The 16954-nt window shown below is 35.8% G+C and overlaps 3 protein-coding genes across 5 annotated transcripts in view; 2 read left to right on the top strand and 1 right to left on the bottom strand.

The window, feature by feature from the left end:
• Nucleotides 1-47: 47 nt before the first annotated feature.
• LOC117411835 (signal peptidase complex subunit 1-like) lies at nucleotides 48-1662 on the top strand. The gene is made up of 4 exons (XM_058999738.1): nucleotides 48-208; nucleotides 658-717; nucleotides 798-884; nucleotides 1352-1662. Exons 1-4 carry the CDS (start codon nucleotides 173-175, stop codon nucleotides 1487-1489), a joined length of 321 nt encoding a protein of 106 aa, XP_058855721.1. The 5' UTR covers nucleotides 48-172; the 3' UTR covers nucleotides 1490-1662.
• A 974-nt stretch (nucleotides 1663-2636) lies between these two features.
• On the bottom strand, nucleotides 2637-12035 carry LOC117413632 (serine/threonine-protein kinase Nek4-like). Its single transcript, XM_034022859.3, is given in 17 exon segments — nucleotides 2637-3725; nucleotides 3985-4118; nucleotides 4412-4623; nucleotides 4831-4922; nucleotides 5055-5167; nucleotides 5466-5532; nucleotides 5835-5987; nucleotides 6239-6379; nucleotides 6705-6761; nucleotides 7164-7399; nucleotides 7401-7584; nucleotides 8515-8650; nucleotides 8933-9087; nucleotides 9562-9669; nucleotides 10048-10245; nucleotides 10618-10884; nucleotides 11701-12035. Coding segments are annotated over 17 exon segments (2439 nt in total). The 5' UTR covers nucleotides 11788-12035; the 3' UTR covers nucleotides 2637-3626.
• A 96-nt stretch (nucleotides 12036-12131) lies between these two features.
• Nucleotides 12132-16954, top strand: part of LOC117971363 (calcium/calmodulin-dependent protein kinase type 1-like) — a 53988-nt gene continuing 49165 nt past the window's right edge. The window contains exon 1 of one of the 3 annotated variants that reach the window (XM_058999734.1): nucleotides 12132-12227. The gene's annotated coding sequence lies outside the window, so the exon portion shown is untranslated. Of the gene's footprint in view, nucleotides 12228-15349; nucleotides 15491-16954 lie in introns of those variants that run through there. The other 2 variants (XM_034919567.2, XM_034919568.2) reach the window with 2 other exon arrangements.

Genomic DNA, 16954 nt, shown 5'->3' with positions numbered 1-16954 from the left:
TATAAAGGATTTTTATTTTTATTTTTTATAAACACACGGAATGGGGTCCTCTTTTCAATACGTATCCAAAAAGCTAGAACAGGAAGGAGGCTGTGTTTCATATGCGTTGTTTTGCCGTCTGTTGTTGAAGGGTTTTTGGGGAGAAGCACAGTATTGACTTGCTATTTTCACAATGCTGCCGTTTTTAGATTCGATTTCCACTCATATGGTAAGAATTAACGATTCAGATGTTGAGTGGATCAGGGATATTTTTTTTGTTTGGCAAAAAAGAAAAAAAAGAAGATGGAAAATACTAAATCTGCGGCAATACTCAAAAGCAGACTGCAGGATTATTTTATAGATTACATTAAAATGTGGCTTGGACACTGCGTCGTATTTAAAAAATACAAAATAAAAAAAATAAAAAACTATTATGTAGTATTTATTATTACTGTTGTTAAAGCGGAAGTGTTCTCTAATACTGTAATGTAACGAATTCTAAGTAGCGGTAGCTGCTGCGGATGCCACAGGATGCAGCAGCAGTGTGTTAGAGAGTACTGTCTGTATTAATTAGTGAACCGATTTGAAAAATTTGTAAAATTATTTGTTTCATTGAAGACTTCTGGTGGTCAAAATGTATAGCTTGATTGACAGCAGTGCGCTTTTGTGTCTTTTCAGGATTACAAGGGACAAAAACTAGCGGAACAGATTTTCCAGGGGATCATACTCGTCTCTGCTGTAAGTACATACATGCGCTGCGTGTATATGTTATTTCAGGTAATACTGTAGAATAACAAATATGCTGTTTTTATTTACAGGTTATTGGGTTCATTTACGGGTTTATCACTGAGCAGTTTGGATGGACGGTTTACATAGTCCTGGCCGGGTTTGCAGTTTCGTGTTTGGTAAGTTTTCACAACAACATGTTACCCAAAGAGCCGGCCCTTCAGTATACAGCATATCTGTCTCTATTACTTGCACTTGGAACATTCGATAGGGAACTAAGCAGCAGTGAAGAGGGGGCTGAAAGCCCATGGACTGGCTGCGGTGCATCCCTAATTTAATTGTTGTATCAACTAGCCCCTGCACTGTAGAACTCTGAACACTTTTGCTATGCCAACAAGAGCAACTCCATGCTGTTATTTGAAGTAAAATGGATTATAGTTAAAGGCATAGACTATAACCCCTGAATGATGGAAAACGTCTGGATAAGTGGAACCTGTAACAAAGTAGAGAATGAGAACCTAGCAAATGTCAGTGCTGTGTGATGAATATCATTAGTAGCATTTCTGTTTTGTAAATAGCAGTTGTTTAATTGAATGCAAAAGAAAACACTTTAATACTTTTCTAATTTTTTTTTCTTTCTTTTAAGCTTACTCTGCCACCTTGGCCTATGTACCGCAGAAACCCATTGAAATGGCAATCTGTGCAATCTGAGATATCTGCACCAGAGATGATCCTCAAGGAGAAGCCAGTAGAAAACACAAAGAAATCGAAAAAGCACAAGTAGAACAGCAAACTTAGCATTTTCATACAGGCAAATGTTTTAGATTATAAATATTTTGTGTGACGGTGGAGACGGCTAGAAAATTCACATGGTTTTATTCTGTGAATTTTGAAAGCAGACTGCTGTACAAAGCAGCATTGTTCAGAAGTTAAAATAAATACTTCAACATTGTAAAATTGCATGTTTTTTATTATTCAGCATTGTGCTCAACTAAACCAATAACCTTGTTTTATTTGTATGTTCTATTCTTAGTTTAAGAAACACGAGGACAAGCCAAAAAGCACAACAAAAACACCATTCCTGAGTTTCAGGCAGTGGATAGATGTTATGTGTGAATATAGAACATTTGTGTGACCCATGGTTCCATTCTAGAACATTCAATGTAAGAAAGGGTTCTGGTTTTTCAGGTTTTATTTATGAGCAGTGCCCAAAATGCTACCGCAAATTGCTTGCCTTTCTGATTGGGACATATTTGTTTCAGGCTTGGTAATAATGTCAGATATTAGGCAAGTTGATATTTAAATAGTTCTGCCTTTTCTTAAGGGGTGTGGCAGAAACTGGGCCAGAAGTTTTGGTCCATCAGGGAATCAAGCCAGGTTTCAAAGCCCATAAGTGAAAAATAAGCCAAAGTAACTTTTCAGACAATAAAAAGACAGGCATATTTAATATATAACTTTTAAATACAAACCAAAACCACATTAAAAGGGTTTTCTCTAAAAACATATAACCATCCAAATATAAATAAAATCACCGTAAGTGCATATAAATAAAATTAAAAATACAGGCTTATTGGTTTGTGTTAAACATGAATACAATTCTGTCAACTGTTTGATGTGTACTTTGATATAAACCAAGAAGTATTTTGTATGCATATTGATTATTATTTATCAGACATTGGGGGTGTACACCAAAAGAACATTAACTAATGTGATTTACAGTTTTAAACAGATAATACTTAACGTTGTCACAACTTGCTGTGAACAGCACTCTGCAATATATTATTAAACACAATGATGATATTTGTAATAAACTGCTGTCCAACTTCTCCGGTGGCTCTTATAAACTGGAGTCTCCTGCAATCTAAATGTCACACTTAGGTCTTAATAAAAAGTCCCTTACTGTTACTATTTAGAACAAAATAACAAATATATAAACACACAAATAGGAGCTTTTATTCAAACATAAGAACACAAACATTTACGACTGGTTTCACAAGACCCTGTAAGATTAGGTACGCTAAGATTAGTGCTAATCAGGGTATGTGAAAGTAACTAAAAGACTGCAACACTGGCATGTGTGTATATATATATATATATATATATATATATACACACACACATACTGTATTTATACATTGTGGCACTGGCAAGCTACAGATGTGAACTATGTCAGGTGAAGCACAAAAGATGCAGTTGAAATGTTACACTATGGAACATTACTACTAAATATACCGAACAAAGCACAGAATTTAATCTATATACAGTAGTCCAACATCTAACCTGAACTATTAAATGTGTTCCTATAAATCTGACCATTCATAATCCTTTCAGGAAAAGCATGTACAATTGGCTAAATATAAAATAAACAGGTCAGATTATAACATGTTTCGGTTGGGTTTAGCATATACCACTAAATCATTACTGTATGTTCAGTCATTTATGAAAGTTACCATAATTACATTTATGATAACTTTAAAAATAATGAGGTTTGTTTTTCTTTGACTATTAAAACTTATGTTCTACTGTAACTCTTACGTTAAGTGTGAATAAAATGCTAGAAAGAGTGAATCGGTAACATGAAAACAATATATATTTTTTATCTTAATTCCAAAATCAGAAAACAGTAATTTGGTTTCACTGGAATGGAAACCTGGCTGAATAGAAAAAAGATCTACTTTTTTATTCTTGACATACAACATTCATAAAAGTATTCACATTGGAATGGATATCACATAGAAGAAAAAATGTTTCAAATGTCTTCAATATTATATTGGACATTAACCTCTACATATTTACAAAATATATCTGTTTTGCAACCATGCATTACACCAAAGTGCAGCTGTTTGATCAATGCCACAAACATTCAAAAAGGCACATGTCCATCCATTACTAGCACATTGAAGGGTATTCTTGAGAGGCTGTTACACTTTCAATGCAATATCTTCAAAGAATTTGAGCTGTCGGACCATCACGGCGTATTCCCTGTATTTGTGTTCCCCCATGTGTTCTCGGAGGCACAGCTGAAAGCAGAGTGGAAACATCAACCACAGATGTTGCATCACACTTCTCAAAACTATACTGGTGAAGTACGCCAATGAATTCTTTATTTAAACTCATTTAATATTTACTATGAATTTATTGTTACTGCATTCATTTTTTTAATATTTCTATGCAGAAATAAATTGTGCCGCTACCCATAAAGACAACACAGTACAGGAGTAAAACTTTTGAAAAGACACATGCAGTGTGGTTTTAAACTTAAATTTTATTTCTACTTGCCTCCCTTCTGTGTTCATCATCTTCTTCCATTATTTCAAGAACTTTGTCTAAAAGCTTTACTCCCAGTCCCTTTACTGCATTAGTCCTCACAGATTCAATTGTCCTCCTGATCTTTGCAGTTACAGAAGTATCATCTATGTGAAAAACCAAAACGGTACTTAACAATTTGTCATGATCCATTACACTACAACAGTTGAATTGCCTGCTGTCTTGACAGTAACAGGCTATATGTTTATTACTAAGTGCTAATTTGGAAACATCGATCTTTAAACAGCAGGAGTTACAAAAAGATTGTAACTTTCCAAAAAACGTATTTTGTAATCTCAACAATCTGCAGTATTTTAATACAGGAGTGAACATATTTTGTTCTTCTCACTGTCTAGTATCCTTGACTTGCATATATTTCACTATTAAGAAAGTTACAGACCTGAAGGAAATTCACTAAATTGGAAATCCTCTTGCTCTTCTTTAGCCTTCCCATGGAGTATCAGTGTGTCTCTGTATTTCCTATTCAGTTTAAACTCAGGTATTGGTGGGGGAGCCACATGTGGGCCCATATCATGGGGATCTCTGGAATCCATTTTTAATGTCTGGGTCATCAGTTGTACTAGATCCTGCATTTCACTGGAACCGTTCTTTCTAAAAAAAGAGAAAAAATAAATACAATTAAAATCTAAACATTAAACTTGCAACAGTTAAATATTTTGTATTATTCAATGGAAATGAATGAAATACTTTTTTATGAATAGTAATCGCCCGATGGATAGTAAATGCCCTATGTGTTATACCAGTGGACAGACTACTAAGCTAGTATACATTTAAAGAAGCCTGTCGAACACAGCCTACCCTTCTCTGCCCTCTCCTTCAGACCTGTCAGTGGAGCTAGTGGACGAGCTGCATTCATCCTCATCAGACAAGCGCTGTGCTGCTCCAACGTGCTGCTCAGAAAAGTGACAAAAGGTAGAGTAAACTTCTGCACCGAATGACTTAAATAAAAGACTGTTACCAGTACTGTACAGTAAAAACAAAATAAAATACACTGTGGGCTGGTCTATAAAAAGGCACTTTACCTTCTCTTTGTGAGAAGCAAGATCTGATGATGACCGGCTGATTGCAACATGCTGATTCTTTGACTTTGCATCCAAGACTACACTATGAGATGCCCGTCTTGCTTCAGGAACAGCTACAAAAAAATTAAGAGTAGTAAACTACTGTAGTAATTTCAACCCCTTTTCAATTTGGTAATATTCAAGAGTTTCCTCATACTAGTAACATTATGTTGTGAAAGCAACAAGTGCAGTGTTAATAAAATATCACGCCCAGATTTGTGAATAGATATTTTTACAAATACAGATTCAGCTGAACTACCACTGAATGCTTTATGTCTTACAAATCACAAGCACATCATGTAATTTCCAATATATATAACTTGACTTAAATAACTTTTCACAAAATGTATCTGAAAAAATGATTTATTTTACCTGGTGAACAAAAGTCCTCTTGAGACTGTTTTAACCTTCTTCGTTCTCGAGCAGACAGAGGTCGTTCCTTAAATATATACAAATATTTCATGAATAGCCTGTTATTGTCATTACCCAGGTGGATAATAATGTAGATATACTAGCATAGACTATGCATTATAGAGAAATCTTTGGTTCCCCCCAAAAAAACAAAGGAAACATAATACTGTATTTTAATGTAAACAATATTCTCATGGACGCATTATTATGTAAAATGTCACTAGGTTAAGTAAAAATGAACACTAAAATATGTATTGGGTTCAAAGTTCAACAGTAAAGATATGAGAGAATACATGACAACAGCTAAAAAGAAATACAACACAAGCAAACCTGCGATGCTGCCGTTTCACTGTCTTTAGAGTTACAAAGTGACTTGGATATTCCACTGTGTTGTTTCTCCTGGTTACTGCGGCTCTTCTTGACAGCTAAATGGTTAACATTTCGAGGGGGAGATGGCAATGGTCGGGGAGGTACCATTTTAAACTGAAGAAAGGGAAAGAATTGATAAAGTGTTAAGACATTAAAATATATCAGTGCAAAGTGAACAGTAAGATATGTAAATGATGCGCTCTTTATGAAAGGTAGCCACATCTTAGGATTTACTGTTTGGCCTCTTGTGTAACTCTTTGTTTTCATTCCTGTAAAGATTAATAATATGCACACACATTATAAACGGATTTCTAATTTTCTGGGGTAATAATACATCAATTATAAGAAACAAGTATTATACTGACCCTGTCTTCATTCTCCTCTGCCTTGTCCCTGTGCCTTTGTCTCCGCTGACGGGACACAGAAGGTTCAGAGGATGAACTGGAAGGCAGTAAACGAGGGCAGTCTTTATCTGGAGGTGGTGGAGCTTCTTGAGGGGGGTCATCCTATGATTCGGATAAAAAATTTTAAAAAAAAATTCAATAAATCAGGTTTAACATTTGGTATTTAAAAATTGGATACATTTCTGTGCAGGACGCTTAAATAGTATTTTACACAAATTTTACAGGAAGCAGTCGTGGAAAAAAAAATACTGCAATAAATGGAACCGTGTGGCAGTTGCATGCGCAGACTTCTATACCATTATTTCAAAGCTGAATCATACTGATCCTGCCCACACTACCACCATCCTTTCTCTGAAAGCAAGACAACAAGGAACTTACACAGGAACTGAATTCAAATAACAAATTATTAACCAATCTGAATACTTACAGGAACTGGAACTGGAACAAATGGCTCAAGCAGCTTTTCTGTAGAATCTAAACTCTCCTAGAAACAAACACATTAAATTAAACTTTGCAGATCTGCAAGTGTCTTATAAATCAACTAGGCAGAGGGATAAGTGCAACGTGGCACACACATACAGAGGGTCCTCATAAGCTTCAACTGCATTAATCTTATAGGTTAGAAACGTGTTCATCCAATTTCACCAAAATGCAATGCAAAAGTTTGGAGAAGATCCATGTTGGAATTAAAATGTTTGATTTTACTAATTTATTTTCTTAGTAACTGGATAGAAAAAGAAAAATAAAGATTTCAGTCTACAGTCCTAGGTATTCAAAGTTTGTACTATGTTGATTACATTAAACTGTACAACATAAACAGTATGCATCCATTTCACTGACCGAACATTTCTAAGTACATTCTGAAACATTAGGGCATCTTTCTTACCTTAAACTCAGGTAATGTATTTTTTGTGGGGATGCCATGAAGAAGTTTCATAGTGTCATCCATGTCACCTATGTCCTCTATATCAGTCTGTTTTCCCAAATGAGTTCTTGGTTTGGTAACAAGCTTTGATCCATGCTGTAACTGATAGTCCTGTGCTTCAGAACCATTAGATACTGGTAACCCTGTTAAATCTTCACAATTACTGATACCCGAGAGTCTCCCTTGCTCCTGATCATGTGTCAAATAATCCCCCTTGTCTTTTATTTCTATAATCGGGACAGATATCAATATCCACTTTACTAATGGTTGCTAAGGATGTTCCTGTACCATTGAGAATGTTTTCACCAAGGGCATGTGGAGGTGATAGTATTTCCAAGGCAGGATCACTTTCCTTAATTTTTCTCAAATGTTTTTCGTCATCCTGGGGAAGAAAAAAAAAATTACAATCCACACAAAAGGACTAAACTGCAGCCATTCATTTAAAAAAAAAAACCCAAAAACTAAAAAACTACAAAATGTAAAATATCCCATTATAATCTAAACTAGATCTGGGATAACCCCTAATATGGATCCAGTGGTTATAGGCTTCAAAAAGATTCTACCCTCTTGTATCATTGTTTTGCTTTCCAGAGTCCATTTAACCTGCCACCACACTGTACCATATATTCTCTCCCTGTGCACAAAACTTTCTTTGCTACACAGAGGACTTCCAAGTTGAGTCAGGTGGGATCCTAATGTGCTTCTCAGGGGGGTGAATCTAGAGGATACATGTGCTTCATCCAATTTAAAGTGAAAATAAAAAGTCTATAAAACTGAACAAAAGAAATCTACTTAAACATGAAATAAGATCCTTGTAAGAATGTTAATAAGAACGTGTTTTTTTAATCCTTTGTTATTATTCCTTTAACAGCCCCTAATCATTTTTTTTTAAATCAGAAAAAATGATTTCAAAAGTAGTATATTTTGCACTCAATAATACAACTTTCAATAAAAAAACAAAGTTCAGGTATAAAACTGGGAGGCTGTATGGTCCAGTGGTTAAAGAAAAGGGCTTGTAACCAGGAGGTCCCCGGTTCAAATCCCAGCTCAGTCACTGACTCATTGTGTGACCCTGAGCAAGTCACTTAACCTCCTTGTGCTCCATCTTTCGGGTGGGACTTAATTGTAAGTGACTCTGCAGCTGATGCATAGTTCAGACACCCTAGTCTCTGTAAGTTGCCTTGGATAAAGGGTCTGCGAAATAAACAAATAATAATAATAATAAAAAACGCAACTTGCAGTATTATTATTATTATTATTTATTTCTTAGCAGAAGCCCTTATCCAGGGTGACTTACAATTGTTACACTCACCCCTTTGTTGTTCTTGTTAGCTTCGCTGGGTTTCCTAGGAAACGCATTCTCCTGTTTTACAGGCACATTTGATGACACAGAAGGAGAGTTATTAGGCCTGGAATTTAAAATCTTCTTACGTGATTTGGCAGTTTTCCTTGAAAAATCAAAAACACACAAAATGTGTTAGTCAAGGAGAGCTGCCTCTCAAGAATATATACATATATATATATATTTTTTTTTTTGTTAAAAAGCAAATTCCACAAATACAATGTAAAGGTTGTAATCTTTCAGAAGGGGTGAGAAACGCAACAAAATAGAAGTGGCTTTCTTCTAGATATCTGTTTACACCAAATCGTCCCTTTCTTTCTCAGCTGCACTTCAGCATCTGAAGCACACAGCACAATGCGTTTCAAGGTTAAAAGGTCAGTATACATACGCCTTTGTGGCTTCCAAAAACACTGAGATTTGGCGCTTGATGTAAGGCTGTCTCAGAATGTGTTTTACATCAGGTCGCTCTTCAGGTTTTTTAGAAAGCATGCTCCTTATTAGCTCTCCAAGCAGGGGATTGTAATCTTTTGGCATTGGAGGCAACTGCAAAAACAACAGATGGTGAAAGTAGTCATAACATCAATCTACCGTCTCCTATGTCACTGTAGCTAATTAATAAACACATCTACATGAATGGTGTTTACAATCTGTTTAGTTATCACCTTAATAGAAACATTAGTTGTAAAGTGGTTGTACTACAGTTAGAAAAATAATTCCACAAATCTTGTCTGTCATGCAGTTCCATTCACTATTCAGTTCTCAATTCTGCAGCTAAAAGGTTCATAGCAATTCTTTAAATAAGTGGATTTGAATATAACTGTCACACTGTTACATAATCAACTTTATCAGTACATATTTAGAACTATACATTATTATCAGTTTTAATTTGTCTTCTACCATTCCATACTGGATATTTTTATTTGGTGCTATTTAGCTCTACAGATTTCTATATACATGTTTTAAATACCCTAGGCACACAATTAAACTTTTTTTTTTTTTTTTTTTTTTTTTTTTTACCTTTCCTTCAACAATACGGTAAACTAAAGAGTTCATATCCTTGGCATTGAAGGCATGCTTCAGTGTGGCCATCTCATAAGCACAGCAACCCAAAGCCCAGACATCGGACTACAAGAAAACCAAAAATTGAGTGTTATTTTATTCCCCCAAACCAGGCGTTATAATATGTTATATCTGAATTATTAAATGTCCATAACTTACAGCAACACCCTCTGTACTGTACACCAGGCAAGTATGATAAATCCAACGGTGTACAGGGCTTGTTTCGTACATTCCATAATTCTGCGTTACAGTGAATATTTGTGGATTGTACTACATGTAGATTGAGATACCTTAGAGAGATTTCGTCATTGAAATAGTGACTCTAGAGCCATCTGCTCTGGTATGGAATGACCCTATTGGCATGTGTTTTTTTTAAATGGAGGGGGTCTTTTTCATACAGGGTTGACTGTACTGTAGTTGTAAGATTATTACAACATGCATTACCTTATGGTTGTAGGGTTTGTTGGAGAAAAGTTCAGGACTCATGTAGTAGGGCGTCCCAATGAGAGTGCTTGCCATGTCATTTTGGTTCTCCAGCACCCGTGCTATTCCCAGGTCTCCAACTTTGATTATATTTGTTCTGGTCAGGAAGATATTCTGGGTTTTAAGATCTCTATGCAAGATGTGCTTCTCATGCAAATACTACAAAGAAATAAGAACACACATTTTTTTTTAAAGAGTACAATAAAAACAGCTACAAATATGCCTTTGTTAAAAAATATATATATTAGACCTATGTCTATTAATATGTAATGAACAGTAAAATAAATATGTCTGCAATGATCTAGTTGTTTTCAGACTTTTATAATAATAATAATAATAATAATAATAATAATAATAATAATAATAATAATAATAATGGTTCCCATATTTGCTTGGAGGTTCCACCCTTTTAAGTCTTATTCAGAGCCTCTGTACAAGAGACTCACCAATCCAGTACATGCTGCTGGTAACTCAATTTGATAGTGATGCAACGCAATGCATGAACAGAGATGAATTACAGTATTAAAGTACCTGTAATGCCATGGCGATCTGGACAAACCACTCGACAACCTGGCTCTCTGCAAGGAGCTTGCCTTTCTGTTCTTTCAGTGTGTGGTACAGATCTCCGCCCTCACAGAATCCCATGGCAATGTACAGCTGGCAGTCCTCCCCTTCCCAGGACTCCCTGTAAGTAACTATGTTGGGGTGCTTCAGCTGGGACAAGAGCTGGGCCTCCTGCTCTGCAGCCTTCCGCTCTCGTTTTGAAGAGGTACAGAGATTCAACTTCTTTATGACATACTAGGAATGCAAAGAAGACAATTCAAAAGATTATCACAAAGGATTTTTGAAGTTTACAAGTTGTATTACAGACTTTAGGGGTGACGTGACAAAAAAAAAAAAAAAAAAAGTTAAAGGGTCAAAAGGCTCAAATTCAGCTTGGTTCACGAAGTTGCGTTTTTTGGAAAATAGGAGTTCATGCAATATAGGGAACAAATGAAATGCTTATTTAAATGTATTTCATTTAATGCATGATTTATTTATTTATTGGTTTCCAAATATCTGTTCCCCCTAGGGAAGTGCCAACTGGAATATTGTTTCTTATCCCAGGAATGAAGAAATATGAAATGTTCTGTATGTGTTACAGATCCACCGATGGTTCCTCTTTTGGTCCAATCCCTGTATTTTTGGCTAGACTAGTACTATATTGTCTTTCTTCATTGATAACTCATCTCATTATGTTGTATTGTTTTAGTAAATGTGATAAACAAATCCTGTCTAACCAATGGTTGAGGTGATTATTAAGCAACACGCACGTATGTCGGTTCTATATTTCGGCATAATATGTATTTTTAATATAATTTATTATTTTTAACCTACTTTAAAGTTTTAAAAAAACTGGAAAAATAACTTCGCTGAATCAAAGTACTTCACAGGCAAAATTCTTGTGAAAACTTCTCTATACATACTAGACAAAAACTGCCCGCGTAAGTTATGTAAAAGTCAGTCATTGTAAATTATAAACCTTACTCCAGAATGCTTTATTATTTACTGTGAAACATGCAGAGCCCACGTCGGAGTCACCCAGATAATACAAACGGACTGCTTTTTGTTTACCTGCTTTCCTTCTGTTCTGTGTTTGACCAGGTTCACCTCTCCGTAGCTCCCTTTTCCGACCACTCTGATGAAAGAGTAATTCTCCATCTTGTTTCATGAAGTTGTTTATTTAATCCTCTGTCTCCATTGGGGAATAAGAGCTCATTTTGAGATATAATAAAATCTTCACTCATTGCATATTTGCAGCAAGGAGAAGGCCTACAAAGTAACAGAATTATATAATATCCGCGGCTTCTTCGTCACCAGGCAACCAAGACTGCTGTTGAGTCAACCATAGAGTCTGAGTCTGAAGCCAAGCTCCATTGCGATATTTACAGCTCAATTAAAAAAGCCCGTTGAATGATTGCACAGCGGCCTCTACTGGCATATGCTAAAAGTTCAAATATGTCAAACTTTGCCCGTGATGGCCTGTGGTGGCCTATGCGCGTGTGGCTCTCGATAGGCGTGACATTTGAGACGGAAATAAAGTCAACAGCAGCACGCGATGTTGTTCAGACCAACTGGAGAAGACAAGGGTGATGAGTGCGGTAAGTTTAAATTCGCCCCATGTGTTGAATAATGCACATTATTAATTAAGAAAATAATTGTGAATGACCTTAAAGTCCTAATTTGAGAAACGTTTAATATAAGGACAACCAATCGTATATAAATCGTATTTTTATTCATGCACAACCGAAAATATAATTTAGCAATAAAAAATGAACCTAAATGTGTTTATAAAAATGCACAACAGCAAAACCGTGTGTGTGTGTGTGTGTAGCATAGGCCACCACAAGCAAGATCAAGGGAGCCTGCAGTTACACGCTCCTGTGTAACTGCCAACATTTGCCAAGCAAGGTGGTAAATGTCGGTAAAAATAAATATATTGCTTTTCAGACATTTACCGGTTAATCTTACGGTTTACCAAACCTTATTGTCAAATCTCTGCAGTTTGTAAATACTGTTGTTTATATTTTTTATTTTTTAGCTGGGGATTTGTTACACATGGATGTACAGATGATTTTCTATCCCCTATCTACAAGTGCAGTACAGTGAATTACACATAGACGGTCCTTTAAAAAATGAATCATTGTCAAACTACCTGTAGGAGGAGACAAGCAATTAGAGGGACAATATGTACTTTTTTTTTTTTTTAACAAAAAAGATGCCAACGTGTGTGTTTGTATGTATGGCTGACCCACAAAAAATATTCCAGTTAAATAAACAACACCTTTAAATGGTCTCAAAAAAGAAGACAATACATTATCGCATAACACCGGTCTGATTTGTGCTAGATCACCACATCCTTTCTGTACTTCTCATGTACTATACATCTTTTGCATTTTTCACGTTCACTTTGAGGAGGGAGGGACACATTTTTCGTGACACAATTACTGATATCAAAAATATATATTTTAGATATCAAAATAGAATTTATGTCAAAAAGTCAGGATTAAATGTTAAAACAGCTTGCCTGGAGGCCTTCAAAGAGACAACATTGAGCAAAGTCACAGCAATATAATATATCAGCCGCTAGAGGGAGACTATTATAACATCTTCTCCTTGTTGGATTCTGAACTGAAAACAAAAACACCAGCACAATGAACAATTAATTCACCTTGGTCCTCTTTTCATGAGTTACACTTTTTCAGCAGTGTCGTGGAAGCAAACATGGGTCACATTTCTGGATTGTTAACATCAAGCTATATTCGTTTTTCCCACAATAGAATCTCGGGTGTACAGTACAGTACTGTACATGAGACGCTAGCAAATCTAAGACCGTTCCAGTCAGTGACTTCTTTAACATTATTGATGTTTGTTTTATACATTTGCAATCCGCGTGCATTTTATTGTGATAGCATGGTCCGGATTACAAATCAACGCGGACTGGCTGGGTTCAGATTAGCGAGTCTGATGTATATCCCAGTCTATTTCTTTTACAAATCTCATCATGTTTATCCAGGCCTAAATCTTCTGCTACATTATTTTCATTGCACGTCCGAGGACCTGGATTCATAAGATTACTTTATTCTATGTTGTTCATTGCCTTGCTTTTAAAGATACAGTTACCCATGGATAGTGTTGTCAAAAAGTGAAGCGAGTGTGGTGGTTTCAAGCTACTGCAGTCCCTATTCAAGACTGGACTGAAAACTTGCTTCATGCCTGACTCAACACTATCTTGGAGCAAATCGCTTAACCCCTTATCTTGGGCATCAGTCCAATCCAGGCTCAAGAGTTTTCATTCTCCAAATATACCAAATGAAAATAAATAAAAGAATGCTTTGTTTACTACTAAAATGCTAACCAATGCTTTAAAAACTTTGGTTGCTTCTTCTAATTGGCTATTCACCTTTTTTTCCATTAATTTGGGAATGCACATTTACAAACAAAGTGAAAGAGATAAACTAACAGCATTGTGATACCTGTGATGTCCACGTGGTTGAAATACAGCCAGACCATTGGGGGGTGAAGCAGCAGCAAATTCTATAGCTGCCTACAGTTGTCGTTGAAATATTGAAACAAAACCCCCAAATATCTTCTACAGATGAAAAGAACCTGTGATTATATTGTTAGTGCTGATATGGGATAAGAACATGGCTTTTAAAAGGGGTTTGTTTTCTACATGTGCTTGTTTAAGTGAAGGGTATATGTTCTGCATATGTTTTTTTATTTATTACTTTAATAAACTGTTGCATTTCCTGGTGTTTTGTTAATCATTTGGAGACGAGATTGGGCATTACGTCTATATAGTATGTGCATTGAAGTTGGGGGGGGGGTATTAGTTCTAGATGCCACCAGGGGGCAATCACTAGATATGAACGTGAATGCACTTTTCAGTCATATATATATATATATATATATATATATATATATATATAGATGTATACACAACACATATTGGTCAATGGGCTTAAATGATGATACATTTGACATGTATATTTTTTTAATAAAACCTGACAGCCCTTACTAACCATCCCAGCAATTTTAGTATAATTTGAGACCTTTTGTTTCTAGCCACAGTGTACTACATTTTAATAAATTATACAAAAAAAAAAAAAAATTATATTGTATTTGAGGTACACATCCTGTCTCCTTGCAGATCAGTACAAAGCCTTATGTTCATATCAAGGTAGTAATCTCTTTGGATTAATTATAATCCTTTGCATAGCACCACCGCTGAGCCACTCAATCCTCACGTACCACCACTACTGTGTGTTGTACAATTTCAAAGGTATGCGGGTAGTTTTTCAAAGTAAAATGTATTTATAAGAACTAGTACTGTAGTATGACACATTGATATATAATGTATTTTTCTTAGTTTTGGAACATTTGACGTCTTTTTAATTGCATTCACAGATAGATGCAAACGTCGTACAAGTTAAAAAGTTCAAAACAGGTGTTTCACAGTTTATTATAGTAAAGCTATAAAGATAACAACACATTAAAAGGAAGAAGTTATCGTATCAACTCGATCTTATGTACAAAGAATAGCAGGGCTGTTAATGATGCCAGATACCCTGAAACACCTTTAGAACAGCACGCCCTGGGTTATCATAACCGCAATGTACCAATCACCTGGCTCCTCCGTTACCTGTTCAATTTACACCCTGCGCTGAATGGCTTATGCACGGCAAACCACGCCTTCTTCCTCGGCAATCCCTCTCCTATCCCCGCCCCGTGCCACTGAGCGCAGTGACGTCAAACTGCTGGAGGCTGGAGATTCAGTTTTCTGAGGACAGTGAAAAAAGCGCTTTGGACCCAAACTGAGACGTGACAAGAGAGACCTTCGAGCACAAGCAATCGCAGGCAGGTAGGACCGTGTTTGAGTATTCTGCGTCAGGATAGCCTTTGCATAATGTAATGGCTTATTTCAGCGGGAAATAACTGGAGCGACCGAGGGATTGGTGTTTAAATGTGTTATCTTGCAACAATTGTAAATCGCCCTGGATAAGGGCGTCTGCTAAGAAATAAATAATAATAATAATAATAATAATAATAATAATAAATGAAAATGTGAAAAATAAAACCATCTTTTTTTATGAAGGTTTATATAGCTAATACATTATGTGCATTGCTTGCTTCACAGCCAGCAGGTTTTTATTTATGAGCTGCATTTTATAATATGTATTTCTAGACAATTGACTAGTATTCGGATAAGATGTGCCGTTTATGGATTAAAATGTTAACATTGAGGTTGTCTGGAGCATTCATGATAAAAAAATGTTCAATTATTATTATTTTAAAATGTTAACGTATTCGTTTTATTATATATCCAGAAACGACGTTTAAATTATAAACGGATGCTGATTTATTCCCATATTCCCGTTACCGTCTATGTCTATCTGTCGTGTCGAAGGCATAAAGAATAGCTCAATATACATCCTATATATATATGTGTGTTTGTTTGTTTGTTTTGTGACCTACTACAATACCGTATGCAGACTGAGAGTAGCAATGCACAGCGCAACAGGAGTGGGTGATGAAAGAAAGGCTGCTGTAAGCGTTACAAGTACTGTAGGATTTTATAATAAAGCAATGTTGTGTTACATGGTTCAGATGCAACACAGACAAAGCCAGAGACAGACAACGTCTGCCATTTAAAGATTATTATTATTGCTCACTCACTGAAAAAAAACAAATTCTATTAAACAGTGACTTTTGATCACGAGCTCTGCACTAGCTAAGGCTTGCTGTTGCCTTTGCTAGGTGTTCCATGTTAACACAATGTTTGATTGTAGCATTCAGTATATTTTAATTTTAAAAAATCTGTAGTGTTTTGGTTATTAAAGCAGACAGTCAATAAGGCATACGCATGTACTATACTGCCACACACATCAATGATAATTACATGAAACAAAACTCATCTCTCAATTACATTAGCATAATCCAGCTGTCTTTAGTCTCTCTCCCTCTAATTCTCTTTCATCTCACATAGTCAATATATTTCAATATCTGGACTCTAAATGTATATTTTGCATCACAAACACCAGCTTAGCCCAATCCATAGCAATGAGATATTTTATACTTAATAAAATGTCATAGTTGTGTGGATAGCTTGTGTCTTTGATACTGCATATCTGTGTGTGTGTGCGTGCGTGTGTGCGTGCGTGTGTATGTGTGTGTGCGAGTGGTGTGTGTGTGTGTGTGTGTGCTGTACCAGTCAGAACATGAAAAAGGACAGTTTCCCATTCAAGAAAACACATGGGATTGTGAATGCCAGATATTTGTTTGTCAAAAACCCCGTCTTCCCAGTTGTCATCAGTGTTGAAAAGTA

The sequence above is a fragment of the Acipenser ruthenus genome, chromosome 25, assembly GCF_902713425.1.
Source record: "Acipenser ruthenus chromosome 25, fAciRut3.2 maternal haplotype, whole genome shotgun sequence".
In the NCBI taxonomy this organism is placed as follows: Eukaryota; Metazoa; Chordata; class Actinopteri; order Acipenseriformes; family Acipenseridae; genus Acipenser; species Acipenser ruthenus.
This window is presented reverse-complemented; position numbering and strand designations above follow the sequence as displayed.

Coding starts and splice junctions, on each gene's coding strand:
- LOC117411835 (XM_058999738.1), top strand. CDS start 173: ATGCTGCCGTTTTTAGATTCGATTTCCACTCATATG. Junction 209..657: donor ATTCGATTTCCACTCATATG/GTAAGAATTAAC, acceptor GTGTCTTTTCAG/GATTACAAGGGACAAAAACT. Junction 885..1,351: donor GGTTTGCAGTTTCGTGTTTG/GTAAGTTTTCAC, acceptor CTTTCTTTTAAG/CTTACTCTGCCACCTTGGCC.